We start from the raw sequence: 21,466 nt of genomic DNA, 5'->3' as shown, positions 1-21,466 counted from the left end.
CCCAAAACTCAAGGCCCGCGGCAGGGGATAGGGACAGTCCAGGGCCCCAGCCCCAGGTCCCAGAACTCAAGGCCCAAGACAGGGCACAGGGAGAGCCCAGGGCCCCGGCCCCAGAACTCACAGTCTGAACAGGAATCTTAAACGGTCTTTATTTATATTTGCAATACGAAATAGAAGCTCGGCACGAACACACGCACACTCACGCCAGCCTGGGAAGAGGGAGCTGGGACAAGGTCACTTGGCAGCTGGGCTGGACCCCAGACCCTTGGGCATGGGAAGGGGACCCCAGCCAGACCCCTGCCAACCCCCCCACCCCGGGGTCTGTGGGAGGTGCAGAGGGGGCGGTCTCAGTGAGTGCAGTGGGGCCCCATGGGAATGTCACCGAGAGACTCCCTTGGACGGGGACCACCAGCTCCCACAGAACCAACAGGGCGAGGCAGAGGGTCCTTTAGCTCCCAGCCTGGGTCAAAGTGCAGGGTCCAGGGCAAGGGTTTGGGCAAAGGCACGGCCCCCACTCAGGCCCTCCCTGGAGGCGGGCCTGAGCCGAGTGCGGGTGTGGGCACTGCACCGGAGGCTTCGGGCGTGGTGGGAGGGAGGGTGGACGACGGCCCCCAACACAGCCCCCACTGAGAGGGGATGCAGGTCCCACTTGCTGCCCCGCCTGGCCGGGCTGCCTCCTGGCTCTCCACCCACCCGCTCGCTCTCTCCATATATAATATATAATATAGGTTTCTCTCTCTCTCTCCTTTCTCTCTTCTCAACTCTGTCTCTTTATTCTCGGAGACAAAACTCCATAATTTCTTTTCTCAGTGCAAATGGGGGTGGACGAGGGCCTGTCTCCCTGGCGCCAGGCTCCTGGGAGTCCAGAGGAGAGCATGTCGGGGCGGACAGGGTGGGGAGCGGTGATGGGGCAACAGGGCCATCATGGGACCTGCCCTGCCCCAACTCCGGAGGGTCCAAGTGGAGGACGGAGGAGTTAGCCGCCACCACCGGGACCAGGCAGTTACCTGGGAACCAAGAGGGAGAGCTGCGTGAGGAACCTGCTGCCCCCAACCTGCCCCCCCCAGCACCCCCACTACCCACACAGCCCTCGCCACTCACTGGGAGCCCAGGGATGCTGGCCCTCCTGGGGCAGAGCCGTTGGGCATCGGAGGCAGCTCAGGGGCCTGGGCACTGCAGGGCGAGAGAAACACAGAAAGCTCAGGGTCTCCTCTGGCAGGACATCAACTGCCCTGGGAGACCACCCTGTGCTCACCTCTGGCTTTGGGGGGGCCCCAAGGGCTCTGGGCTCCTCTCCCCCTCTGTGGTCTGGCGGTGCTGGCAGGCCCCAGGGGCTGGGACCGAGGTAGCAGGGTCTCCGGTTGCACTGTGTGAGGGATGCAGGCATCAGCAGGGTCATTGTCACCAACCCCCTCCTGACCCCTACGTCCCCTGTGCCTGTAGGAAGAGGCCCATGGCCAGGGTAGTCCCCTCTTATCAAAGACCCAGGGAGCCACCCCAAGCAGGAGGAGCTCAAGGCTGGGGCACAGGCTCCACATGCTGCCTGCCCCCTTCTGAAAGCCTTTCTGCCCCTGTAGCGAAGCGGGCTGCCCCAGGCTCCAGAGCCTCTAGGGCACCCACACGTGGGCATGGGCACAGCATCCGACCCTCGGTTGCTACGAGGCCCCAGGCAATGGTGCAGACCTGGGGGGGGTCCCACCAGGGGTCCCAGCTGGTCACCTGTCCAAGGAGCTGGGGGTGGAGCGTGTCCCTCTGAGTGTGGCTTGGAGGTCCCCGACGCTAACCAAGGCCTGGCAGGGGGCTATGCGGAGAGAAGCCAGGAGACGCAAGGCTCAGAGAGCGTGGTGCCGGCTTGGCGCCTTGCTCCAGCCCACAGCAGGTGCACAAGGCCAGGGGACAACGGGGAGAGCAGGTAGGGCTGGCCAGCTCACCCGAGGGTTCCGCTACGTCACTGCCATCTGGGGCTTCCTGAGGTGCTGAAGGGGACGCGGGGTCCTGAGACCTGGGGTACAAGAGAAGCAGCCCGAGGGCCAGCTGGAGTCAGCGCTCTAGCCCGAGGGACCCAGGACCTGGGCGCCCGCCAGGCCCTTACCTGAGCTGTGGGGCAGAGTGGGCCACAGGGCTGGCCAGGCTCAGGGCGGGGAGGTCCTGTGATACGCCAAGGGACCCCCGTGGGGTGAGGAGCCCAGAGCACGGCTCCTTCTCCCCAGAGTCTCGGGGGCCAGTCAGGGCGTCTGTAGGCACTGGGTCAAAGGCGGCTGTCCGGATGGAGCCTGGGCAGGGGTGAGGGAAGAGGGTGAGCACAGGAGGCAGACGGCCCGTGTGCACCCCGTCACCCCCCCCACCCTGTGCGTTCACCCACCCAGAGGCTGGGGGCCGGGGCCAGGATAAGAGGGGGGTCTGGCCCCCCCACCAGCCACACGGCCATCGCCGTCCTCCTCGTCCTCCTCGTCCTCCTCGTCGTCCTCCTCGCTGTCTGTGCTGCCTCCGCTCCTGCCCGGAAACAACCCATCAGCAGCTGCGCTGACACAAGGGATGGAGGAGCGGGGACAGCGGGGAAGCCACAGGACAGACCGGTCAGGGCCTCACTGGGCACAGGGCATGGGGAGGCGGGTGGCAGCCCTCCACCAGAGTCCGCCTCATCCTGGGCGCTCCTCCTGAGGGCTGAGGGCCGACAAGACACTGTCCCTCTGCCTACAACAAGCGTAGGGGGACCGAGAGCAGCATCCTGCACACGCAGGCTCCACCACTACAGTGTAAACGTGGATTGATACAGGGCCCAAGCCAGGGAAGGTCCACCTGGCCCACGTGGCCACCAACTGGGGAAGGGCTGAACACACCACATGTACGGTCTTTCTGGTCACTGCAGGGAAAGGGACCCCCGTGTACATCACTGAACATAGCTGACGAGAAAGACACTCAGCAAACGGGAGAGAAGGGGGCATCTCCCAAACCCACAACCCCCCACCCCATCCATGAGGGAAGACCAGCCACCCCCCAAGGTCAGGAGCAAGACAGGGGTCTACTCGCCACCCTGCTCAGGACCACACTGCTGTGCAAGGAAGCAAAATCACGACGTGGAAAATGTCTGCATTGGAAGAGGAGGCAGACTCTGTTAGCAGGTGGCCTGACTGCAGCCAGGAGACCCCAAGGAATCCCTTAACTGTCACAGTGAGCGAGCTCCGCAGGGCTCGACGTCCATGTACCAACATCCACTGCATTTCTCTATGCTTGCGACAATCTCAAAATTCCACTTATGTAAAAGATGCAGGAAAAACTTGAACAAAGAAAGTACAAAGCTTATTCTCTAAGAGAGACATAAATAAACGGAAAGACGTTCCATGCTCAGGGACTGGAAGATGGGATACGGTTCCCAGGTCTCTGGGCTGACCTAGAGGTTCAGGGCAAGTCCTCCCAGTCCCCACCAGCTTCCTTGCTGAAGTCAACAGGCTGGCGCTAACTGTCCCACAGGATCCCCAGGGACCCCGAGCAGACAACTATGTTGGAGAACTCACTTCCTGACTTTAAACCTTACCACGACAGATATGGAGACAGGGAGGTCCTGGCATAAAGAGCAGCGGGCTCGGAGGGACCAGAAGACAAACCACACATGTGCAACCAGGTGCACTCAGTGGGGAGAGGCTGGGGTCTCCGACAACAGATGCTGGGATGGTGGCAATCACACATGCAGGAGGAGACCGGACCCCACCTCAGAGCACACACAAAACCTTAGCTCAAGACAGGATCAAGAGGTGAAAAGCATGGGGCACCTGGCGGGCTTAGTCTGTTGAGCAGCTGCCTTCAGCTCAGGTCACGATCCCAGGGTTTTGGGATCGAGCCCCATATCGGGCTCCCTGATCAGCAGAAAGCCTGTTTCTCCCTCTCCTGCCTGCCAGTCCCTCTGCTTGTGCTCTCTCTTTCTGACAAAATCTTTAAAAAAAAGAAGTGAAAAGCAAGAGCAAGCGAGTGCTCAAAAGAGAATGCGGGGTGAACCGTGACCTTGGGCTCACCAGCCTGGCCACCCAGCAGGTGGGAGCGACACATGAGCCCAGCTGCCAGGGCGGTGGACTCACGAGGGGGACAGGGCATGCCTGTGACAGCCTCAGGGGCAGAGCCACATTGGGGGGATCAGATGCAGACACAGGTCTGTGCCGAGGGGGCAGAGCCCACTGAGTCGGTGGCCATGGGGCCAGCCAGCCCCGCAGGCGTATGACGAGCAGGCGGCAGCTCACCCACACTCTACCCGGCTCTCCCATTACTGCAAGGAAGGGACAGAGAGCGGATGGGAAGCCCGGAGTGCGAGCTGACCAGGGAGGGCGGGGCAGGGGGGTGGAAGGCCGCACACTGGGGCTGGCCACACATCAAATACCCACTGACTTCCCCACCACACACAAGCGGTTAGATCCTCAGCTGAGCGCAACATACCCTCCTTCTCGCTTCCCTCCCACACTGGGGCTGGGGCTGAGCAGGTCTCAGACTCACCGCATGCCCGGGGCCTGGCCCCGGCGGGCTCCCCTGGCTGGCTGACTGCCCTGCCAGGCGCCGTCCTCCTCGTCAGACTCCCCGGAGCCCTGGCCCTCCTCCTCGTCCTCCTCCTCGTCCTCCTCATCGTCAAACTGCTGGATGCGGTCCTTGTAGCAGATCTCCAGCAGGCTGGCGTTGGGCTGCGGGGTGCAGAGCGGCACGGTCTGCGGCGTGTCCCCCCTCCACCCCGGACGCCGCACCACCAGGGATGGGCAGCACTCACGTTCTCGTCGTCGGCATTGAGGGAGAAGGTGATGTTGGCGGTCTTGTCGAAAGGCGCACTAGGAGAGAGGCACGGGGGCGGTGAGGAGGGCGCGGCAGCTCCTGCCGCGTTGGCTCAGCACGCCGGCTACACACTGGCCTGCAGCTGCAAACCAGCTGACGGGCTACAGCTTATCCGTGGCCTCCCATCAGTACCTGTGACCCGTTCCAGGCATCTGTCTGGCTGCCCAACCGGCAAGCTGGTGGCTGAGCTCCAAGAGAGACGCACCACCTGCCCGTCTCTGCCCGCACAGGGGTGCCCTGAGGGCCGCAAGCCTCAGACCCACGCAGCTGGCAGAGTGGCCCCAGACAGGCCACGGAGCTCATCTCCTCTCTGCCTGCTTCTCTCGGTCTGGAGAAAGAGGCAGCATCTACCCAGACAAGGCGACCACCCAGGCACCCATGTCCCCTGGGAGCAAGGGTCTGGGATTCACGGGGCCGTCATCCATCAGGACGGCAGCCAGGAATCGAGTCACAACCATGCACGGCTCAGCAGTCTGTCCCCACCTCTGTTCCACGCTTCCCTAGGCCTCTGGGCCTCCAAGTCCAAGAAACAACAATGAAAGAGATGACGGGACATGACCGGGGTGTGGCTGTCATCCAGCCCGTCATCTCCACCGAGCCTGCAGCGCCATGCACACAGAGCGGGGAGACCGGGCAGCCACGGTTCACCGTGTTGCAAACACCCCTCTACCAAGTGCGAGGCCACAGCACACACAGCTCGACACCCAGCCTGCAGCTGGGACCCTGGACTCAAGGTCTCAAGGGCAGGGTGACCCGCAGTCTTCCACGCGGGCCAGCGACACCCAGCTCCCTGGGCTCCACTTTCGGGGAAAGCCTCAGAGAAGCACAATTCCTGCGCTAACTACGGACAAGGACTGCGGACGAGAACCCGGCTGCTGCTCGTTCCACAGCCTGACTCCTGTCCTCCAGGGGCGCTGTCTGTCTGGGTGAGGATCCACACTCTGGCTCTGCGTTCTATCGTTTGTCTAATTCAGGAGACGCTTGGCCACAAAGGGCCACAGATAAGTGGGAGTCAACAAGCTGAGGGTCACCTCGGCATCCACACCACACGGCCAAGCTCCCACACTGTGTCCTCTCAGCCTCTCCTCCAGGAACACGAACGCGCAGAGCCACCCAGAGCTGGCTGGGCCAAGCGTCACCCCATTGGTCAGAGCGGGACAGCCGACTCTGGGGACATGATTCCCACAGGGCCGGATGTTCAGCCCCAAAGCTATAAAGATATTCACCTACCTTCCATTCTAGAACATTTCATGCCTTTCAAGGTTTTTATAGGGTTTTTTTTTTAGATTTTTATTTATTTATTTGACAGACAGAGATCACAAGTAGGCAGACAGGCAGGCACAGAAAGGAGGAAGCAGGCTCCCTGTCAAGCAGAGAGCCCGATGCGGAACTCGATCCCAGGATCCTGAGACCATGACCTGAGCCGGAAGGCAGAGGCTTAACCCACTGAGCCACCCAGATGCCCGAGGTTTTTATAGTTTTTAACCCCACTGGGAACTATGCAACAGAGGCAGCAACAGTTTCATCCCCGAGGACGCCCGGCTATGCCCACAGCACCCATCCAGTGGTCAGTCTATCCTCCCTTGGGTGGGGTCTGCTCTAGGACCATCCACACACCAGGCATCGGGCTGAACAGAGCCCTGGCAGACACAGAACTCATGACTGCCCCCAAGGGGGACCTGTCTGGCAAGACAGGCCAGCAGCTGACCACTGTGCTACACAGAGGCGATCCGCTCTCATACGTATCTTGGTCTCCCCAGCTTTAATTAGGCTCCTGAACCCTGAGCCAAGAGGGAAGGTGGGCACACGATGGGAAGATACCCGAAATGTGCTAGTGCACAAGTACCGCGATAAAACAGATGCCGACGAGGACCCCAGGAGCAGCTGAGGCCCCAACTGCCTGTCCCTGGAACCTGCCCCTAAGGGGCCACCTGGCCTCCCTCCCCTGGCTTCCTGCAGTGCCATATTAGGAATGCTCCTGTCCTGCCCTCTGCTGGTCCTTCCCCTTTCCCTCAGGTCATCATAAACACCCTCAAAGTAACCCCTTCTGCTCTGATGGCCCTTCCCGCAGGGCCTCTCAGGGTGAGCTCCCCACCGAGACCATGGTCTGGCCACCTCGTTCCCAGCCCCAACCCGGGCTCCCCTCCAGGGCCTCAGCTACTGCCCCCCAAGGAGGGACCAAGAAGCAGGGCTGGCCGCTCTCCAGGCTAAGGCCCAATGCTAGGACTGGCAGGCAAGCCATGGGGGTAAGCAGGGAGGACATGGGAAGGCTGGCAGGAGGAGCCCTGGGGCCAGCAAGGGCCCCTGCCCTCCCATGGAAGGGCATACTCACTTCACACTCTCCTCCTGCTCCCCAAACTCCTCGTCATTGAAGCCAAAGTGGTCGATGAAGGCTGAGGTCATGCGCTGCATCTGGAAGTCCATGAATGCCTGCAGAGGGGCAGCGGTCAGGGGCAGGTGGGGTCGGGCAGGACAGGCCCCCCCACCGCCGCCCCCAGCCCACCTGCTGCAGCACGGCCTCCTCAGGGAAGTTGAACTCCTTGAGCCGGTCATCTTCGTCGTCGCTGGAGGAGTGCAGGTGGTGGGTGCTCACCTGGGGCAGGGCGGTGGGCAGGGGGTGAGGACCAGGCTGGGGAGGGTGTGGGTGCGGAGAGGTAAGGCGGAGGGCAGACCGTCACAGAGGGTCGAGGAGCCTCACCAGGTCCACGGTGTTCTTCTTGTTGGTCTCCGCCAGGGGTCCGGACACGAAGGCCTCCCACTGCTCCTGCTGCTTACCGGGCAGTTCTGCTTGGTACAGGGGAGAGACGGCGTGAGGGGCCCCTCGGCCTGCACCCCTGCACACCCTGCCCCCAGCCCCGGGGCCGGCCACTCCCTGTCCCTCACCCTTCAGCAGCTGCCCCAGCTGCTCAGCGTTGGGCCCCTTCTCTGTGTTCTGCACCAGAGCGTTGGCCAGTCTCGTCAGGTGGCCCATGTAGCCTTTGCGGGGGCCCCCCGCAGACCTGGGTGAGCCCAGAGTGATAAATGGATGTGGCCCCGCACGCCTCGGCCCCCCATCCCCACCCCCGGCGCAGGCAGTACCCCCAGCGCTCACTGCACAAGGTCATTCTCCTCCCAGGAGGTCAAGATGCGCTCCACCAGGCGGCACTGCTGCAGGAGCTGAGGGGGCAGAGTGGGCGTGGGGGCAGGGCCAGGGCACCCCCAGACCCACTGTAGCCCAGCCCCGAGCCCCAGCCCCCGGGCTCTGTCCGCCGCCATTCCGGCTCACTCCACCCCCACCTCCACCAACACAGCAAACCTAAAGATCCCCCTCCACACACCCCTGGCCACTGACACCCACAGCGACCGCCACCTGACCATGCTACTGGACAGCTCCTCCCTGAGGCCCCTCTCACCGCACCGCGGCCTTGGCCCAGAGGGCATTCCGTCTCTCCACCCACCTGCATGGCATCCCCCGTTCTCCCAGACAGACAGACCTAAGGACAAGGCTGGACGCCTGGCTCCCCCCCAGCCGATGAAGCTGCCTGGCAAGCACCGGCAGCAGGACAGGGGGACAGACGGGGACCGACAGGGACAGGGAGGGGGACCTGGGAGCCCCAGCGCACGTGTTTCACCGCGGGGTTTGGGGCAGGGATCTCAAGGCTGCTGTCGGAAGGAGGCCCGGCGCTCAGCACGGCACGGACACACAGCTCCACTTGGGCATGCAGGAAGTTGTTGAACGTGTAGTGGAAGAACAGGTCCTGGGGGGCAGCACAGGCTGGCATCAGAGGCCCCCCATACCCCCGCCCAGGGCTCCCCCTCCAGGCCCCTGCCCTCCACAGCCCTGCCCAGGACCCCCTCCATGCCCCCTGCCCTTGGCACCCCTGCTTAGGGCTCCCTCCATGCCCCTGCCCTCCGCATCCCTGCCCAGGTCCTCCTCCATCCCGCTGCCCTCCACACCCCTGCCCAGGGCCCACCTCCCCCACCCCCCCGCCCTCGGCACCCCTGCCCAGGTCCCTCTCCATGCCCCCTGCCCTTGGCACCCCTGCTCAGGGCCCCTTCCAAGCCCCTGCCCTCCGCACCCCTGCTCAGGGCCCTCACCCTCCACACCCCTGCCCAGACCACCTGCGGCCCCGCCCTCCGTACCAGCATGGTGTTGGGCACGTCCAGCGCCAGGAGCTCCTGGGTCAGAGCTGCATCGTTGGCACTCAGCGCACTGGCCAGCAACTTGACCACGTGCAGCCGGGTGTTGCCCAGCGGCGGGGCCAGGCTGCCCCACGTAGTTTGCAGCGGCTCCAGCTACGGGCACAGGGGAAACTCAGCACCGCCCAGACCCATAGGCCGCCCTCCCCGCCGCCCTGCCTCCTCAGCCCCCTAGCCTCGACCCACCTCTGGGGGCTCACGCAGGAGCTGGTGGAAATGGCCGAGCCGCGGGCGCAGGGCGTGCAGGACGCCCACACTGGACGTCATGCTGTCCAGGGCTGCCTGGGCCAGGAGCTCCAGCTGCCCATCCACGCTGCTGAAGAAATTGTTCACGGTCACAGACTCGGACCTGCAAGAGAGGACAGGAAGCAGGGCTGTGTGCGGGACACACTCATGTGCAGCTCTTTGGGAAGGGAGGGAACAGCTGCTCCCGGAGCCTTGCATGCAAGGCCCCATCATTCCGGACAACGACCCGCCTGGACGGCCGTGCATTCACACAGGCAGCTCAAAGCCACAGGCGGCGTGCAGGCCTCAGAAAGGCACAGAGGACTCCTCTCCCAGGACCCCAAGTGACCTCCCAGAAAAGAAACCGCCTGTAGAGGCCGTGTCCCCACAACGCCCCCACAACCTTCACCTCTGAACAGAAGGGCAGGGCTCTGAGGGACATGTGGCTGCCAGGGAGGCTGGTCCCCCTCACCTCGGCCTTCTGGGCTCCAGCAGGGTAAGCAGCACCTGGATCCCGCTCACAATGACAGACTGGCTCTGCTCCCCCTCCAGCATGTTGCTTAGGAGTTGCTCAATTGTCTCCTGCCTGAGGCGGGGGCAGGATGGGGAGAAGGGTGGGGTCGGGGTACGGGGCACAGGGTAGTGGGCGGGGACAGGGAGGACACCCCAGATAGCCTCCCTCCCTGGGTCTGGGAACCGCAGACCCACTTCTCCAGGGTGGCCAGCAGCTGGTCGGGCTCCGGGCTGTCCTGCATCTGGATCATCTGCTCCCGGCTTAGGCGGATGATGTCGCACAGTGACTGGGACGCATTGGAATGTTGCTGCAGAGGCAAAAAGAGGACTGAGAACGCCGGCCCAGCTGCTGGGCCCATCGCATCAGGCTTTCAGGGCCCCAAGGGAGCTGGGGGTCATGCAGACACAGGGACGCGGGTGCCGAGGAAAGGGACACAAGGCACCAAACACCAGGAGAGGAGAGATGTTAAGGAACTGGGAAACCCAGGAAAGCTTTCTGGAAGAGGGACATTCCCACACCCCACACCATGTGCTGTAGGGCTGAGGAGGGAACGACCCCGATGTCCACTGGCAGGTGAGCAGTGAGTAGAGAGGCTACCACGAACACGCCTCAGCTTCAGGAGAGGAGAAAGCACACGGGTGAACGTGGGACATCGGGGCTGAGGCAGAGGCCAGACAGGAACGCCAAGTACAGTGTGACTGCACTTACACGGCAAACACAGCAGACACATACCCAGAGGCAGAGTGCAGCCTGGGGGCACCAGGGGTTCACGGGAGGAATGGATGGTGAGAGCTAAAGGGCCCAGGCTTTTCTTTTGGGAGTATGAAAAAATAATCCCAAACCCATGTGACAGTAACTAGACAATTCTGAGAATACGCTAAAAGCCGGTGCATGCTATGTTTGAACAGCCAGCCCACATGGTATGTAATCTCTACCTCAGCAAAGCTGCTCAGGGAAACACCAAGGGAAAAATGGGAGCAGAACTCCAAGTCTAACCCAACAGAACAGCCAGCAGGGCCCACCTGCGCAGACCCCACACCCATCCAGGACACAGGCCGCACTTCAGAGCCTGTCATAGGTGCCCCTGGTCCCCTGCCCCTGGGCCTTCGTGGTCCTCACCTATCGGCCGGATGCCTAGGCTAAGTACCCGCACCTGTGGGCCTCTGCTCTGTAAGCCAGCAGCCCAGGTAGACAAGGCAAGACCCCCTGGGCTGCAGCAAGAACGTGGGGCCACTGCATGGGTTCGCTGAAGGACAAGCAGGGTGTGTCCAGCCACGGGAGCCTCAAGAAGCGGCCAGGTCCCAGTCAGCAGGAGAGCAGGGAAGGGGAGCTGGGAAGGAGTCCCTGGAAGGCTGGCAGCGAGGGGGGCCAGGCTGGAGCCTGAAGCCTGAGACCCCCCACCAGACCCCCATCCTACCAAGAGACACGGGACCAAGCTTCTGGCTCATAAGACACGTTCCTGCGGGCGACAGGAGCCCTGTCCGGGAGAGAATGGAAGGACGGGCACACACAGCACCAAACACTTCCCTCTTTGTTGAGTTCACCTTCCGGGGAAGGAGGAGCGGAGGGTGGCGTGAAGTACAGACATGGGGGAGGAGGCCGGGCCACAGGCGGGACATCTGGTGAGGAGGGGACACTCACATTGTCATCCTTTGATGGGTGGATCTGCTCTATGAGCCGCTGCACAATCTTCTCCTCGTTGAGCCACTGGGGGTGAGAGGGGAGGTGGGCCTCTGTGCGTGGCCCCTGGCCCGCCCCCGGCCCCCACTTTCCCCGGCTGCGCGCTCACGTTGACCACGTCCTGCCTCAGCTGGGGCCGCTCCACGCAGGTGAGGAGACGCAGCAGCAGGTCCATGATGGCCGAGGTGCCGATGTGCTGCAGCAGCAGGCCCACGAAATCGTCCTTCTTCCGCAGGAAGGACACAAGCTGGGACGGGAGGGACAGCAGGTGTCACACGGCAGGACCCGGGGCCTGTGCCCTCCCGCCTGCCTGCCCGCCCGCCCGCCCTGCCCCGGGACAGCACCTGGTCTGTCTTGCGGTTGATGAGGATGCCCATGACCTTGCTGAAGAAGCTAGCCAGCAGCGGGTTGAGGCTGCCGCTGCTCTGCAAGAAGCCATAGAGCCGGTTCAGCAGGGACTCATCGGCGCCCAGCGCGTCGTTGATCTGGGGCACATCTGAGGTCAGGATCTCGCAGGCCACGCTGGGGTACCTGGCAGGAGTGTGTGTGGGGGGTTCACATCCAGAAAGGGAGGCAGGCTGGCCATCCTTGCCCCCCATGGCCTCCTACCAGAATCCGCACAGGGTCTCCATGGCCTCCGTCCCCACCAACCTTCCCTGAAACCCCACTTCATCCGTCGCCCACCCTTCCCCGACAGACCCCACAGCCCCGCCGGGAGGCAGCCCCTCCCGGGAGCAGCAGGTCCTGGCAGCCCCGGGTCAGATGGGCAGGGGCTCACTTATAGCGCAGCCGCTCCTCGCCACTGGCCGGTGGCTCCTGGGTGACCCAGGCCACCATGGCCTGCAGGTGCGGTGGCTGCAGCAGGAAGTCCAACAGCTTGTGGTTGACGACCTTGCACTCCTGTAGCACGTCCTCCTCATCGAGGAGCTCGGGCAGACTCAGGTCCTCCCGCTCCAGCAGCGTGTCCAGGTGTGAGCTTGTGTGCAGGTCAAACTTCCAAAACATGGCGCCCTGAGGGCAGGACTGCTTGTCACACTCTGGCCTGGCCCGCCCCACCCCCTCCACCTCAGTCCCCACACCCTGACCACCATGACAGCCTGCGAGGGGCCCCCTATAGTCTAAGGGTCACTTCTTAGCGGAAGCCAGCTGCCCTGACCACCTCTTGGCCCCCAGACCCTGCAAAGGAGAGCAGTGAGCAGAGCCATCACCATCCTGTCCCCCTCCAGGGCCTGTGTCCTCTGTCTCCCATCTGGGCAGGGACCCCCCCCCCCGGGGCAGGGCTAGAGCAGTGCTCATCCTGAAATCTCCAGCGTCAGATTCACTTCAATCCATATTTGCTGAACAAATTCAAATGCCCCATGGTGGCCAGCACCCAGCTGCCGTCCAGCCCAGCAGATCATCATGCCCCGTGCAGAGTGTGGGGCGGCGGCAGAGGGAAGTCTAAGATGTCCCCAAGCCGTGGCTGTTGCCTGGATGCCACATATACACACACAAACACACCCCACCCCCAATCTAGTGGCCGGACAAAAAAAGAGGAAAAGTGGGGGAGGGGGCCTTTCAGAACAGCCACTGACTGGGGCCCAAAGGAACCAGCACAGTCAGTGACTCAGTGGGGAGGAGGACAAGGCTGTCCCCCAGCACCTGCAGAATGGCACCCTGCTCCCCAGCCAGCATGGAGGCACTGCGTGCCCGGCCCACCCCAGTACAGGTGACCAGCTGCCCCCTCTGCACACACACTCAGCCGCTCCTCTGAGGAGGCCTACAGGCTCCCAGTCCAGACCACCTGCGAGGCCCACCCTGCATATACCATCAAGCTCCCAGGCCACTTGTTCCCCACCCCCTCCGTCCACCGTGCACAGCACCCATGTGCTCCTGGGAGGGGCTGTCGCCACCCCACCACAAGGGAAGTTGGGGGCTTGCCAGCACCATGCAGGCGTGGACCAGAGCTCACATGCATCACCTGCCTTGTGAAGACCACATGAGGCAGAGGCCACAGAGGACAAGCTGAGAGGGCGCCCTGGGTACCACCTGGACCCACGGACAGCAATCCCTCTCCTAGATGCCCTCCTAACCCTGTCTGCCCCATACCACCATGACCATGGAAAACCCATCGGCTACATACGGAACACCAGCCTGGAGCAGAGAGCAGCTCTGACGCAGGTAGCAGTCAGGACTAAAAGCCAGCGCAGAGTAGAGGGGCATGTGTGACCTTGGGCAGGACTGGCTTTCTGAGCCTCCACCATCAGCTCTCCCTTCCAGCCTCCGCAAGAGATGGCTCTCCTCCCTACATCCTCTCCACCCTCCATGACCAGCAACAACAGCTCTAAGTCTTCTGTGACCCCGGATCCCGGCCCAGGACGACGGCAGGTGGACCAGGGGACTCCCAGTCATGGAGGACAGCAGCAGGCACCAGGCCCCGGCGGGGGTGGTGAGGACATCCCACAGGCCTACGCATCCTGTCCCACTGAGACTTGCCCCTTATCCCTATGCCCTTCACCCCAGGTTGGCCACTTTTCTGAAACACAGACCAGACTGCCTGATGCTCACTCCTGGCCAAAAGTCCAAAAGGGTTCCTCAGGGTTCTCGAAGCCCAAAAGGGTTCAAGACCCCAGGGCCCCAGCCAGCCTTCCAGGCCCCCTTATAGGGGACCTCCAGCTCCTGCTGTGCTCACTGTTCCATGCCTGCCAGCGGAGCTGGCCAAGTCTGCACACCTGCCGGACCCTTCTGCAGGCCCGCCTCACCAGGAAGCAGCCCCCAAGCAAGCTCCAGCCCAGCCCCTCCCATGGCGTCCAGGGGTTGCCGTCTTGGGCAGTGCCTCCCCAGCCCGCAGCTCTCCGAGGAGGTCCCTGCATGCCATCGCGGCCCCAGCACCATGCTGGACATCCCGGCCTCCTGGCATTACACAACCGTGACGCCAGACACTTGACGGACACATGCCGCACTGGCTACGGTGTCGGGCCCACTCTCAGGATCTGCCCACCCACCCCCACGCAAGGCACAGAGGCTCCGCCCCACAGTCTCCTGGGTGTGGAAGCAGAGGTACACAGAGGTACTGGCCACCCAGGCCCCAACGCAAACACTCCCAGAGGAATAGGCAGGGTGCTGGTCCAGGGCTCTGACCCGCCACCATCTCCCCATAGCTCAAGGCCGGCTCCTTCCTGGCCCTCACTAGTCAAAAGCCTCCTCTGAATTCAGGGAAGCCAAGGCCCGGGCCCCCACTGTGCCAGCCCCCTCTTGTGTCACTCAGCCGCCAGAAATCCAGGGGCTTCTCTCCACCTGCACGAGCCTCCCCCACCAGCCTGTCCGTCTCCGGCCTACCCTGTGCTCTCTGTGCTCTCCACATCCCCCCGGCATCCCGCTGCACAGGCATCCAGGCAGAGCTGTGCTGGAACCTGACCATGCCCCCCATCTGTACTCAGATGCCCTGCCCAGGGCGCCCCTCCACAGTCCCACACCTCTGCATCCTGCCCTGCTGCCCTCACCGGCTCGGGACACAGGGGCCTTTCTGGCTGCAGAGCACACCGTGCCTGGGTTTTTCTCAGCAACTTGGCTCTGGCTGCCTCGCCTGCCTGGGACAACCCAGGCCCGGCCTCCTCCTCCTCCTCGGGGTCTCCTGCCAAGCACATGCCCGCTGCCCTGTGGCCCCAGCTCCATCTACCACCCACACCCATCCACTTGCACAGCGCGCACACGCCCCGACCAGAAGACGGTCCGCACGGGCACTGCCGTCCTCGCTGGGCTGCCGGGAGCCGCAGGACAGCTCCAAGCACACAATGTCTTATGCAGGTCTCACTCAGAAATACCAGCAGAGGACACCTGGGGGGCTCAGATGGTTAAGTGTCTGCCTTCAGCTCAGGTCATAATCCCTAATTCAGCTCAGGTCCTAGGATCGAGTCCTCCATTGGGCTCCCTGCTCAGTGGGGAGCCTGCTTCTCCCTCTGCCCAACTCCCCGCATCTCTCACAAATAAACACATAAAATCTTTAAAAAAACAAAAAACAGAAATACCGTAGAAGGGCACCCCATCTGCACCCCCACATGTTATGAGGCCCCTGCCCCTCGGAGGCAGCAGGCGACACCCCTGCCAGGGCATGACTCCCACCCAGTCACTCCCTAGCCACCCGTGCAGGGGGGATGGAGGGAGCAGGTCACAAGGCCGGGGCAGGTGGGGGGGTTGCAGGGATAGAGTGGGCAGGGAGCACCACTGCCCCAGAAGCACAGCCAACAGCATCCCCCCAATCCTGAGGTGCTCGGTGACCTTCCTTTGCATACCAGCAACTCCCTCCTTTTGCCTGGACCCCAGACCGTCCCCAGGAACCCCTCCACAGCTGATGGACGTCCCCCCTCATTTGACGACAAGGCCGTGACAGAGCTCATGCTCCACGCACTGGTGGCTGGCACCGGCACAGGTCCTGAGCTGGACGAAGCGGGGACCAGAACCGCCTCCGGGGGCTGCAGGGAGCTCTGCGGGGTGAGCTCTCCACCTCCTCCCACACCCGACACCTCCATGCCCAACGAGCACACCAGAAGCTTCAAAAGGCCACCTAGGGGCACCAGGGTGGCTCAGTGGGTTAAAGCCTCTGCATTCAGCTCAGGTCATGATCTCAGGGTCCTGGGATGGAGCCCCGCATGCATGCATCAGGCTCTCTGCTCAGCGGGGAGCCTGCTTCACCCTCTCTCTCTGCCTGCCTCTCTGCATATTTATGATTCCTCTCTGTCAAATAAATAAATAAAATCTTTAAAAAAAAAAAAAAAAGGCCACCTACACAGAGTGAACGAAGCAGTCACCAAGGACGGCGTGTGGTCGGACTCTGTGCGCTGAACTGTCCGAAGACGCAAATCCACAGACGGAGTCGCGGGAGCCTGGGGGTGAGGAGTGCCTGCTCACGGGTATGGGATTTTCTTCTGGGAAAAGCATGTTTAAAAAAAAAAAAGGTCTGAAATTGCTTGTATACAATTTTGTCAATTATACCTCAGTGAAAAAAACCCACTACGGTGATGGCTGCACAGTTCAGAATACGCTAGAAATCACTGACTTGTGCGCTTTAAACAGATGTATCACTCGACATACGAATTACATCTCAACAAAAACCATGACCAAAAACAAAACCAAAGTTGCCCAAGGCTGCGGTGACAGGGCTGGGCCCAGACCCTGCCGTGTGTCCCAGTCAGCCCAAGCCGACAAGACAGCAGCTGCCAGAAGGGCTGAGGTACAGCAAGCGTACCCCGGTTCCCCTTCCCCACTTGCCCCGGTGGCTTCCCAGTGTCCCCAAGCTAAGGGTGGGGGGGCGCCACGGCCGAGGGTGGGCACCGGGCCCAGCCCAAGCCTCTTGAAAACCCGTGCACCCACACGGGCTCCCAGTCTCCGAGATGAGGAGGTAAAGCATGATCACGATTCCCACCTGACAGCCGTGGAGACAGGGGCCCCTGGGGATGGAGCCATGGCCACTGAGAGGCACTCCTGACTACAGGCAGAACTTCTCAGCACTGAGACCCGCCCACTTTCCAAGCACCTAGTTAGAGGGCCCTGGCCCCCAGGCACCACCCCACGTCCCCACAGCAGGCCCACTTGGGACAGCAGGCAGGGCCTCCTTCCCCAAGTGGGCCTTCCAGAGAACTGGCTTGGGGCCGGCCACCCACAGTAAGACAGGAGGGTGCCAGGTGGTGTGGGGTATAGGCTCCAGGGGCCCCAGACCCAGGCAGTCCTAAGCTCTCCCTCAGGAGAAGGCTGCAAGGGTCAGATGCAAGCGAGCGGTGTAGGGACCCCACAACCATCACTTCGCAGGCTCTGCACAGAGCAGAGATGCCAATACGTGACAACTAAAAGCACACATGGTCACAAGTGCTGATGGCCAAGCCCTTCGTCCCACTTAGCAGCAGAAGCCCTGGGAAGAGGACGGACAGGAGAGGAGTTTCCATTCTCATGCTCTAATGGGGTGAACCCGGCCCAGGATTGGCATCCCCATCTGTGCAATGGGGCCACGCTGTGAGGACGGCCACCTCAGGCAGGTGCTCCTGACTGCGCAGAGGCCTGGACACCCTAGCAGGAGGGCAGGAGCCAGCCACGAACCTGGGGTGACTGCTCTAAACACCAAGGACCCTGAAAAGGACTGCCCCTCCATCTGCCTGAGCCACGCGGGTCATTCAAACACATTGGAGGACACCCCACACACCCTCACCCCCACCCCAGGCAACTCTGAGCAAGCTTCAAGAAAGCGGAAGTGACTAGCGCTGGCTCTCAGTGGCAGTTTGAAAACCATGACTGGCTGCAAACGGAAGAAGGGGAAACCATAAGCGAGAAAGGAAGCCATTAAACAAGAAAACGACCTCTGCCTCCACCGCCTGGCACCATCCCCGTGGGTTCCCTGCTCTGCTGGGTCGCTGTTGGGCTCTGACACCAGCTGCTCTCTCGAGAGCGGTCGGCCCCCATCTCGGCTCCAGCAGGGCCTGGCTACAGCTCCCAAGGTGTGGGACCTGTGGCCCTGCTGTGGCCACCACCACCGCTGTGTCTGTCCAGACACGACTCCGCCTGCCGGAGGGCCCATGGGCAGGTCCTTCATCTTCCACCTCTTTCTTGCCTGCCCTGACCCCGAAGCACCCGGAAGTGGAGGTCAAGGGCACAGAGGCCTCTGGGAGGGCCTTCAGGGTGGCCGCCTGGGCTGCCACCTTCAGCCATCACAGGCCCACAGGCTGCTGTTATGAGGCTCGGGCTATGTGAGCCCTATGAGGGGAGAGAGCCCACCACCAAAAGGCTGGCCCCAGCCCCTTGCAGGGCTCAACAGACCCAAAGACAGTGAGACCACCTCCCTCAAGCCCCCCAGCCAACTGTCAGTTCTCCACCAAGTCTGGAAAGCGGGTAGGGGACTTGGATTCCGAGGACAGGGTAACAGTAATGGCGGCCCCATTACCTCTGAGGAGGACCCATGTGTGTGCTAGATGCAGAACCCAGCACAGACGCAGCAAGGTGGGCAGCAGGACGCCTATGTGGGACAAAGAGCAGACCTGGCCAGAGCCATGGAGGACGATGAGCTGGGACTTTCCCATGACTTGGGAAAGCCTGGGAGGGATACCCAGTTAGGGGACAGCCCAGAGCATAGTCTCCCAGGGGAGGCAGCTGCTCTGGTCCAACCCAGGGAAGGCGTAATCAGGAAACAAACTGCAGACCCCAGGCCAAGGGCCGAGGAGGGGCCTGAGAGCTCACAATCAGGGGACCATCTCCCGGATCAGGTACAGGTTCCAAGGAGGAAAGGGAAAGAAGAGACCCTGAAACTGCGCTTGGGACACCAAGAGAAGCAGCCTCAGTGTTCGGAGTGATCTGAAGTCAGAGCAGCCGAGGATCCAGCCCTGCCCCTCCAAATGAGGTCCCTGTGGCCCTGGACCAGGTCCTACCAGCACCGAGCCTGAGTCTCCTCACCTGGGAGACACTTCATGGGGACTGGTGGACCACACCTCCCACGGGAAGACCTATAAAACAGGGTTCAAAGAGAACCAGAGCTCTGGCCTGGAAAGGAGGGCGTGTCCCCACTCCCCACGTGCCGGGCCTGCCCCAAGGAGCCAGTGCGTCACGGAGGCCAGGAAGGCCTCTCCTTCTCCCCAGAGCTCCCGGGCCTCTCTCACCTCATCTCTGGCGGCCACCTGCATGGCGCTCAACTCTCCCGCCACAGCACATCTGACTGCTCTCGTGCTGCCCTGGCTGGCTGCTCCCTCTGCCTCCCCCCCAGCTATTTGAGCCTGTCTAGCTCCTCCTGGGTCCTTCAGGCTTCAACACAGACACCACTTCCTCCAGGAAGCCTCCCCTGACTGCGTGAGGGGCCTGCTCCACGCTCCCACAGCTTCCGTGGTCACCCTAGGACGGCGTCTGCATGCTGTGACAGGATTCGCCTCTCCTGTCACCTGCCTCCCTCTGCAGAAGGCCAGGCCGGCAGCTAGAAATACTTGTTGAATTAATAAAAAAGTGAAGTCCAGAAGGGGAAAGTGACCTGCCAAAGTCACTTACCACAGATCCTGAAAAAAAGGGTTGGTGCTGGGGGTGGGGGGGTTGGGGGAAGGGAACCAGCAGGTTCTCCTCTAATGCAGAGAAACAGCAGGGGACCCGACGAAAACAACCAAAAACACTAAAGTCAGTCAAAATACACAACTCAGAACACACAGCCACTGAGAGAGCTGGGTTTCTCTCCCACAGCACTCCTGCCGTTCGGGCTGGAAAATGCTGCAGTGGGGGGTAGTCCTGTGCTCTGTGCCAGCCAGCAGCACCCCAGGCCTCTACCCACCCGGAACCGGGAGTAACCACCCCCGTCTCCTGCCATTGCCGAATGTTCCCTGGGGGACACCATCGGCCCTAGGACGGCTGCAACAGACAGAGCCAACCCCAGCAATCACCGTCAGAGCTCCCAAACCCGAGCACGCCCTAGGCCTCTCATTCTGCTACAGGCTCCCGCCCCACAGCCCGCCGAAGGCCCAGAGCCACCGCAGGAGAAGAGCACCGACGTCAGCACCCGTCTACACCCCACTGAAGTTTCTTTACAACTCCAAACCCCACACCATACCTCACACAGCTTCCCTTCCAGAAACATCTTGCCTTCCGGTGTTCCCGTCCCGTCTAGGGCCTCAGCGCCGGCACCGGGGTGTGCAAGAGCGCGCAAGGAAGGACCCTAACCGGAAGGGGTCATTCAAGGGTCTGGACAAGCAGCGGCTCCGAGGTCCCCCGCCTCCCCACGCTCCTGCACCCAGTCCCGGGTCCCCACCTTCAGAGACTTGCACGTGCTGTTCCTTCCGCCCGGAAGGCCCCTTTTCCCACTCTCCATCTGTCAAGCCCTACCGTCCACCCAGACAGCGAGAGCCGCGCCGGTCTCACCGGCCCCTCCTCGGCTGCCCACGGGCCCTTAACTACCTCATCACAACACCACTAATTGTGACTGTCCGGCGGGGCCTTTGTGTCCCCTCCCGCCGCCGCCACAGGACCTCACGGCAAGTCCCCGGCACACGCTCAGCCGGGCAGTGGGGCAGAGAGAGCCCCACTACCCTGCTGGGGCCCGAGCCCGGGCCGGGGAGGCCAAGAGCAGGAAGAGGGTGCCCCCGGGGAGGGGGCCGGGGGCGAAACGGTGGAGACGTCCCAGGGCGGTGGGGCTGCGTCCGAGCACGGAAAGGGGGACAGGAGGAGAGCCAGGAGAGGCTGGCTGCTGCCGGGAGACTAAGAAACTGGGGGCGGGGGGCGGGGGGCCGGGGGCTGTCCGGCGGGCCGAGGGGACCCAGCGGCGGCCGCTCACCTGCGTGGAGGGGCGGCGGCTCCTCGCACTCGGGGCTCATCCGGGCGCCCCCCCCGCCCCGCCGCTGGCGGCTCCGGCCCCTGCTGAGGGGCCCGGTATGAGGGGGCGGGGGGCAGCGGCGGGGTCTCGCGCACGCGCCTTCGGGCCTGGGGGGCCCCGGTGCGCCAAGCCGCGGGGTTCGGGGAACGGAGGCGGGGGTCCGGGGCTCGCCGGCAGCCGGGGGGCGCGGGGAGGTCAGCGCGGTCGCGAGGCCCGCGGAGGCCCTCAGCGGGGAAGTCCTCCCGGCCGGCCCGGCCCGGCGCCGCGCGGGAAAGCAAAGGCCCGTGAGGGAAGACTTTTGCCTCCTCAGTCTGGACAGGCGCAGGGCTGAGGAGCGGCCGACGGAAGCCGAGGGCCACTTCCCTGGCCGCCCCTTCCCCCGAACCCGCTGGGTCTTCAGGCTGTGCAGTCGGACTCGGGGCCTCCGACGCCCGACTCCGTCCGCCACTATCCCACAATCCCTTAGCGCAGGGGCACGCAGGAAGCCCCGCCCACCCGCCGCAGTCCCGGTGCGCGGGCGCCGCGTGCCCGGGCCCAGTAGTGCGCGTGCGCGCAGAGACCCGCTTCGCCCACCCAACCCCCCCCGCCCCGCCTCCGGCTCCGCCGGCCCTCCCCGAGTAAACCCAGACTACCCAACGCGCAGACGCCACTGTGCGCCGCCGCCACTGCGTGCTGCCAGCCTTTCTCTGCGACTCCGTTCCAAAGCCCAGAGGAAATCCTGCTCCAGGATTTCTCTTTCCGCTCGCTCCTCTGTC

General features: G+C 63.0%; 1 protein-coding gene across 3 annotated transcripts; it reads right to left on the bottom strand.

Moving 5' to 3' along the window:
* Positions 1 to 125: 125 nt before the first annotated feature.
* On the bottom strand, positions 126 to 21,143 carry PPP6R1 (protein phosphatase 6 regulatory subunit 1). Of its 3 annotated transcripts, XM_044257623.1 has the most exons (25): positions 20,673 to 21,143; positions 16,173 to 16,311; positions 12,186 to 12,418; positions 11,752 to 11,938; positions 11,517 to 11,654; positions 11,369 to 11,434; positions 9,922 to 10,034; positions 9,686 to 9,799; positions 9,175 to 9,337; positions 8,932 to 9,084; positions 8,412 to 8,546; positions 7,901 to 7,965; positions 7,693 to 7,808; positions 7,508 to 7,593; positions 7,313 to 7,402; positions 7,142 to 7,239; positions 4,748 to 4,805; positions 4,483 to 4,664; positions 2,363 to 2,493; positions 2,093 to 2,273; positions 1,932 to 2,002; positions 1,720 to 1,801; positions 1,256 to 1,366; positions 1,102 to 1,173; positions 126 to 1,007 (listed from the first exon to the last, which is right to left on the bottom strand). In XM_044257623.1, the coding sequence occupies exons 3-25, from the start codon at positions 12,410 to 12,412 to the stop codon at positions 1,004 to 1,006; spliced, it is 2,643 nt and encodes an 880-aa protein (XP_044113558.1). In that variant the 5' UTR covers positions 12,413 to 12,418; positions 16,173 to 16,311; positions 20,673 to 21,143; the 3' UTR covers positions 126 to 1,003. The 3 variants fall into 3 exon arrangements, with proteins under 3 accessions (XP_044113558.1, XP_044113557.1, XP_044113559.1); XM_044257622.1 differs by lacking the exon at positions 16,173 to 16,311; XM_044257624.1 differs by lacking the exons at positions 126 to 1,007; positions 16,173 to 16,311 and having other exon boundaries at positions 1,098 to 1,173.
* Positions 21,144 to 21,466: the final 323 nt, after the last annotated feature.

This window comes from Neovison vison, chromosome 7 (genome assembly GCF_020171115.1).
Source record: "Neovison vison isolate M4711 chromosome 7, ASM_NN_V1, whole genome shotgun sequence".
Taxonomy (NCBI): domain Eukaryota; kingdom Metazoa; phylum Chordata; class Mammalia; order Carnivora; family Mustelidae; genus Neogale; species Neogale vison.
This window is presented reverse-complemented; position numbering and strand designations above follow the sequence as displayed.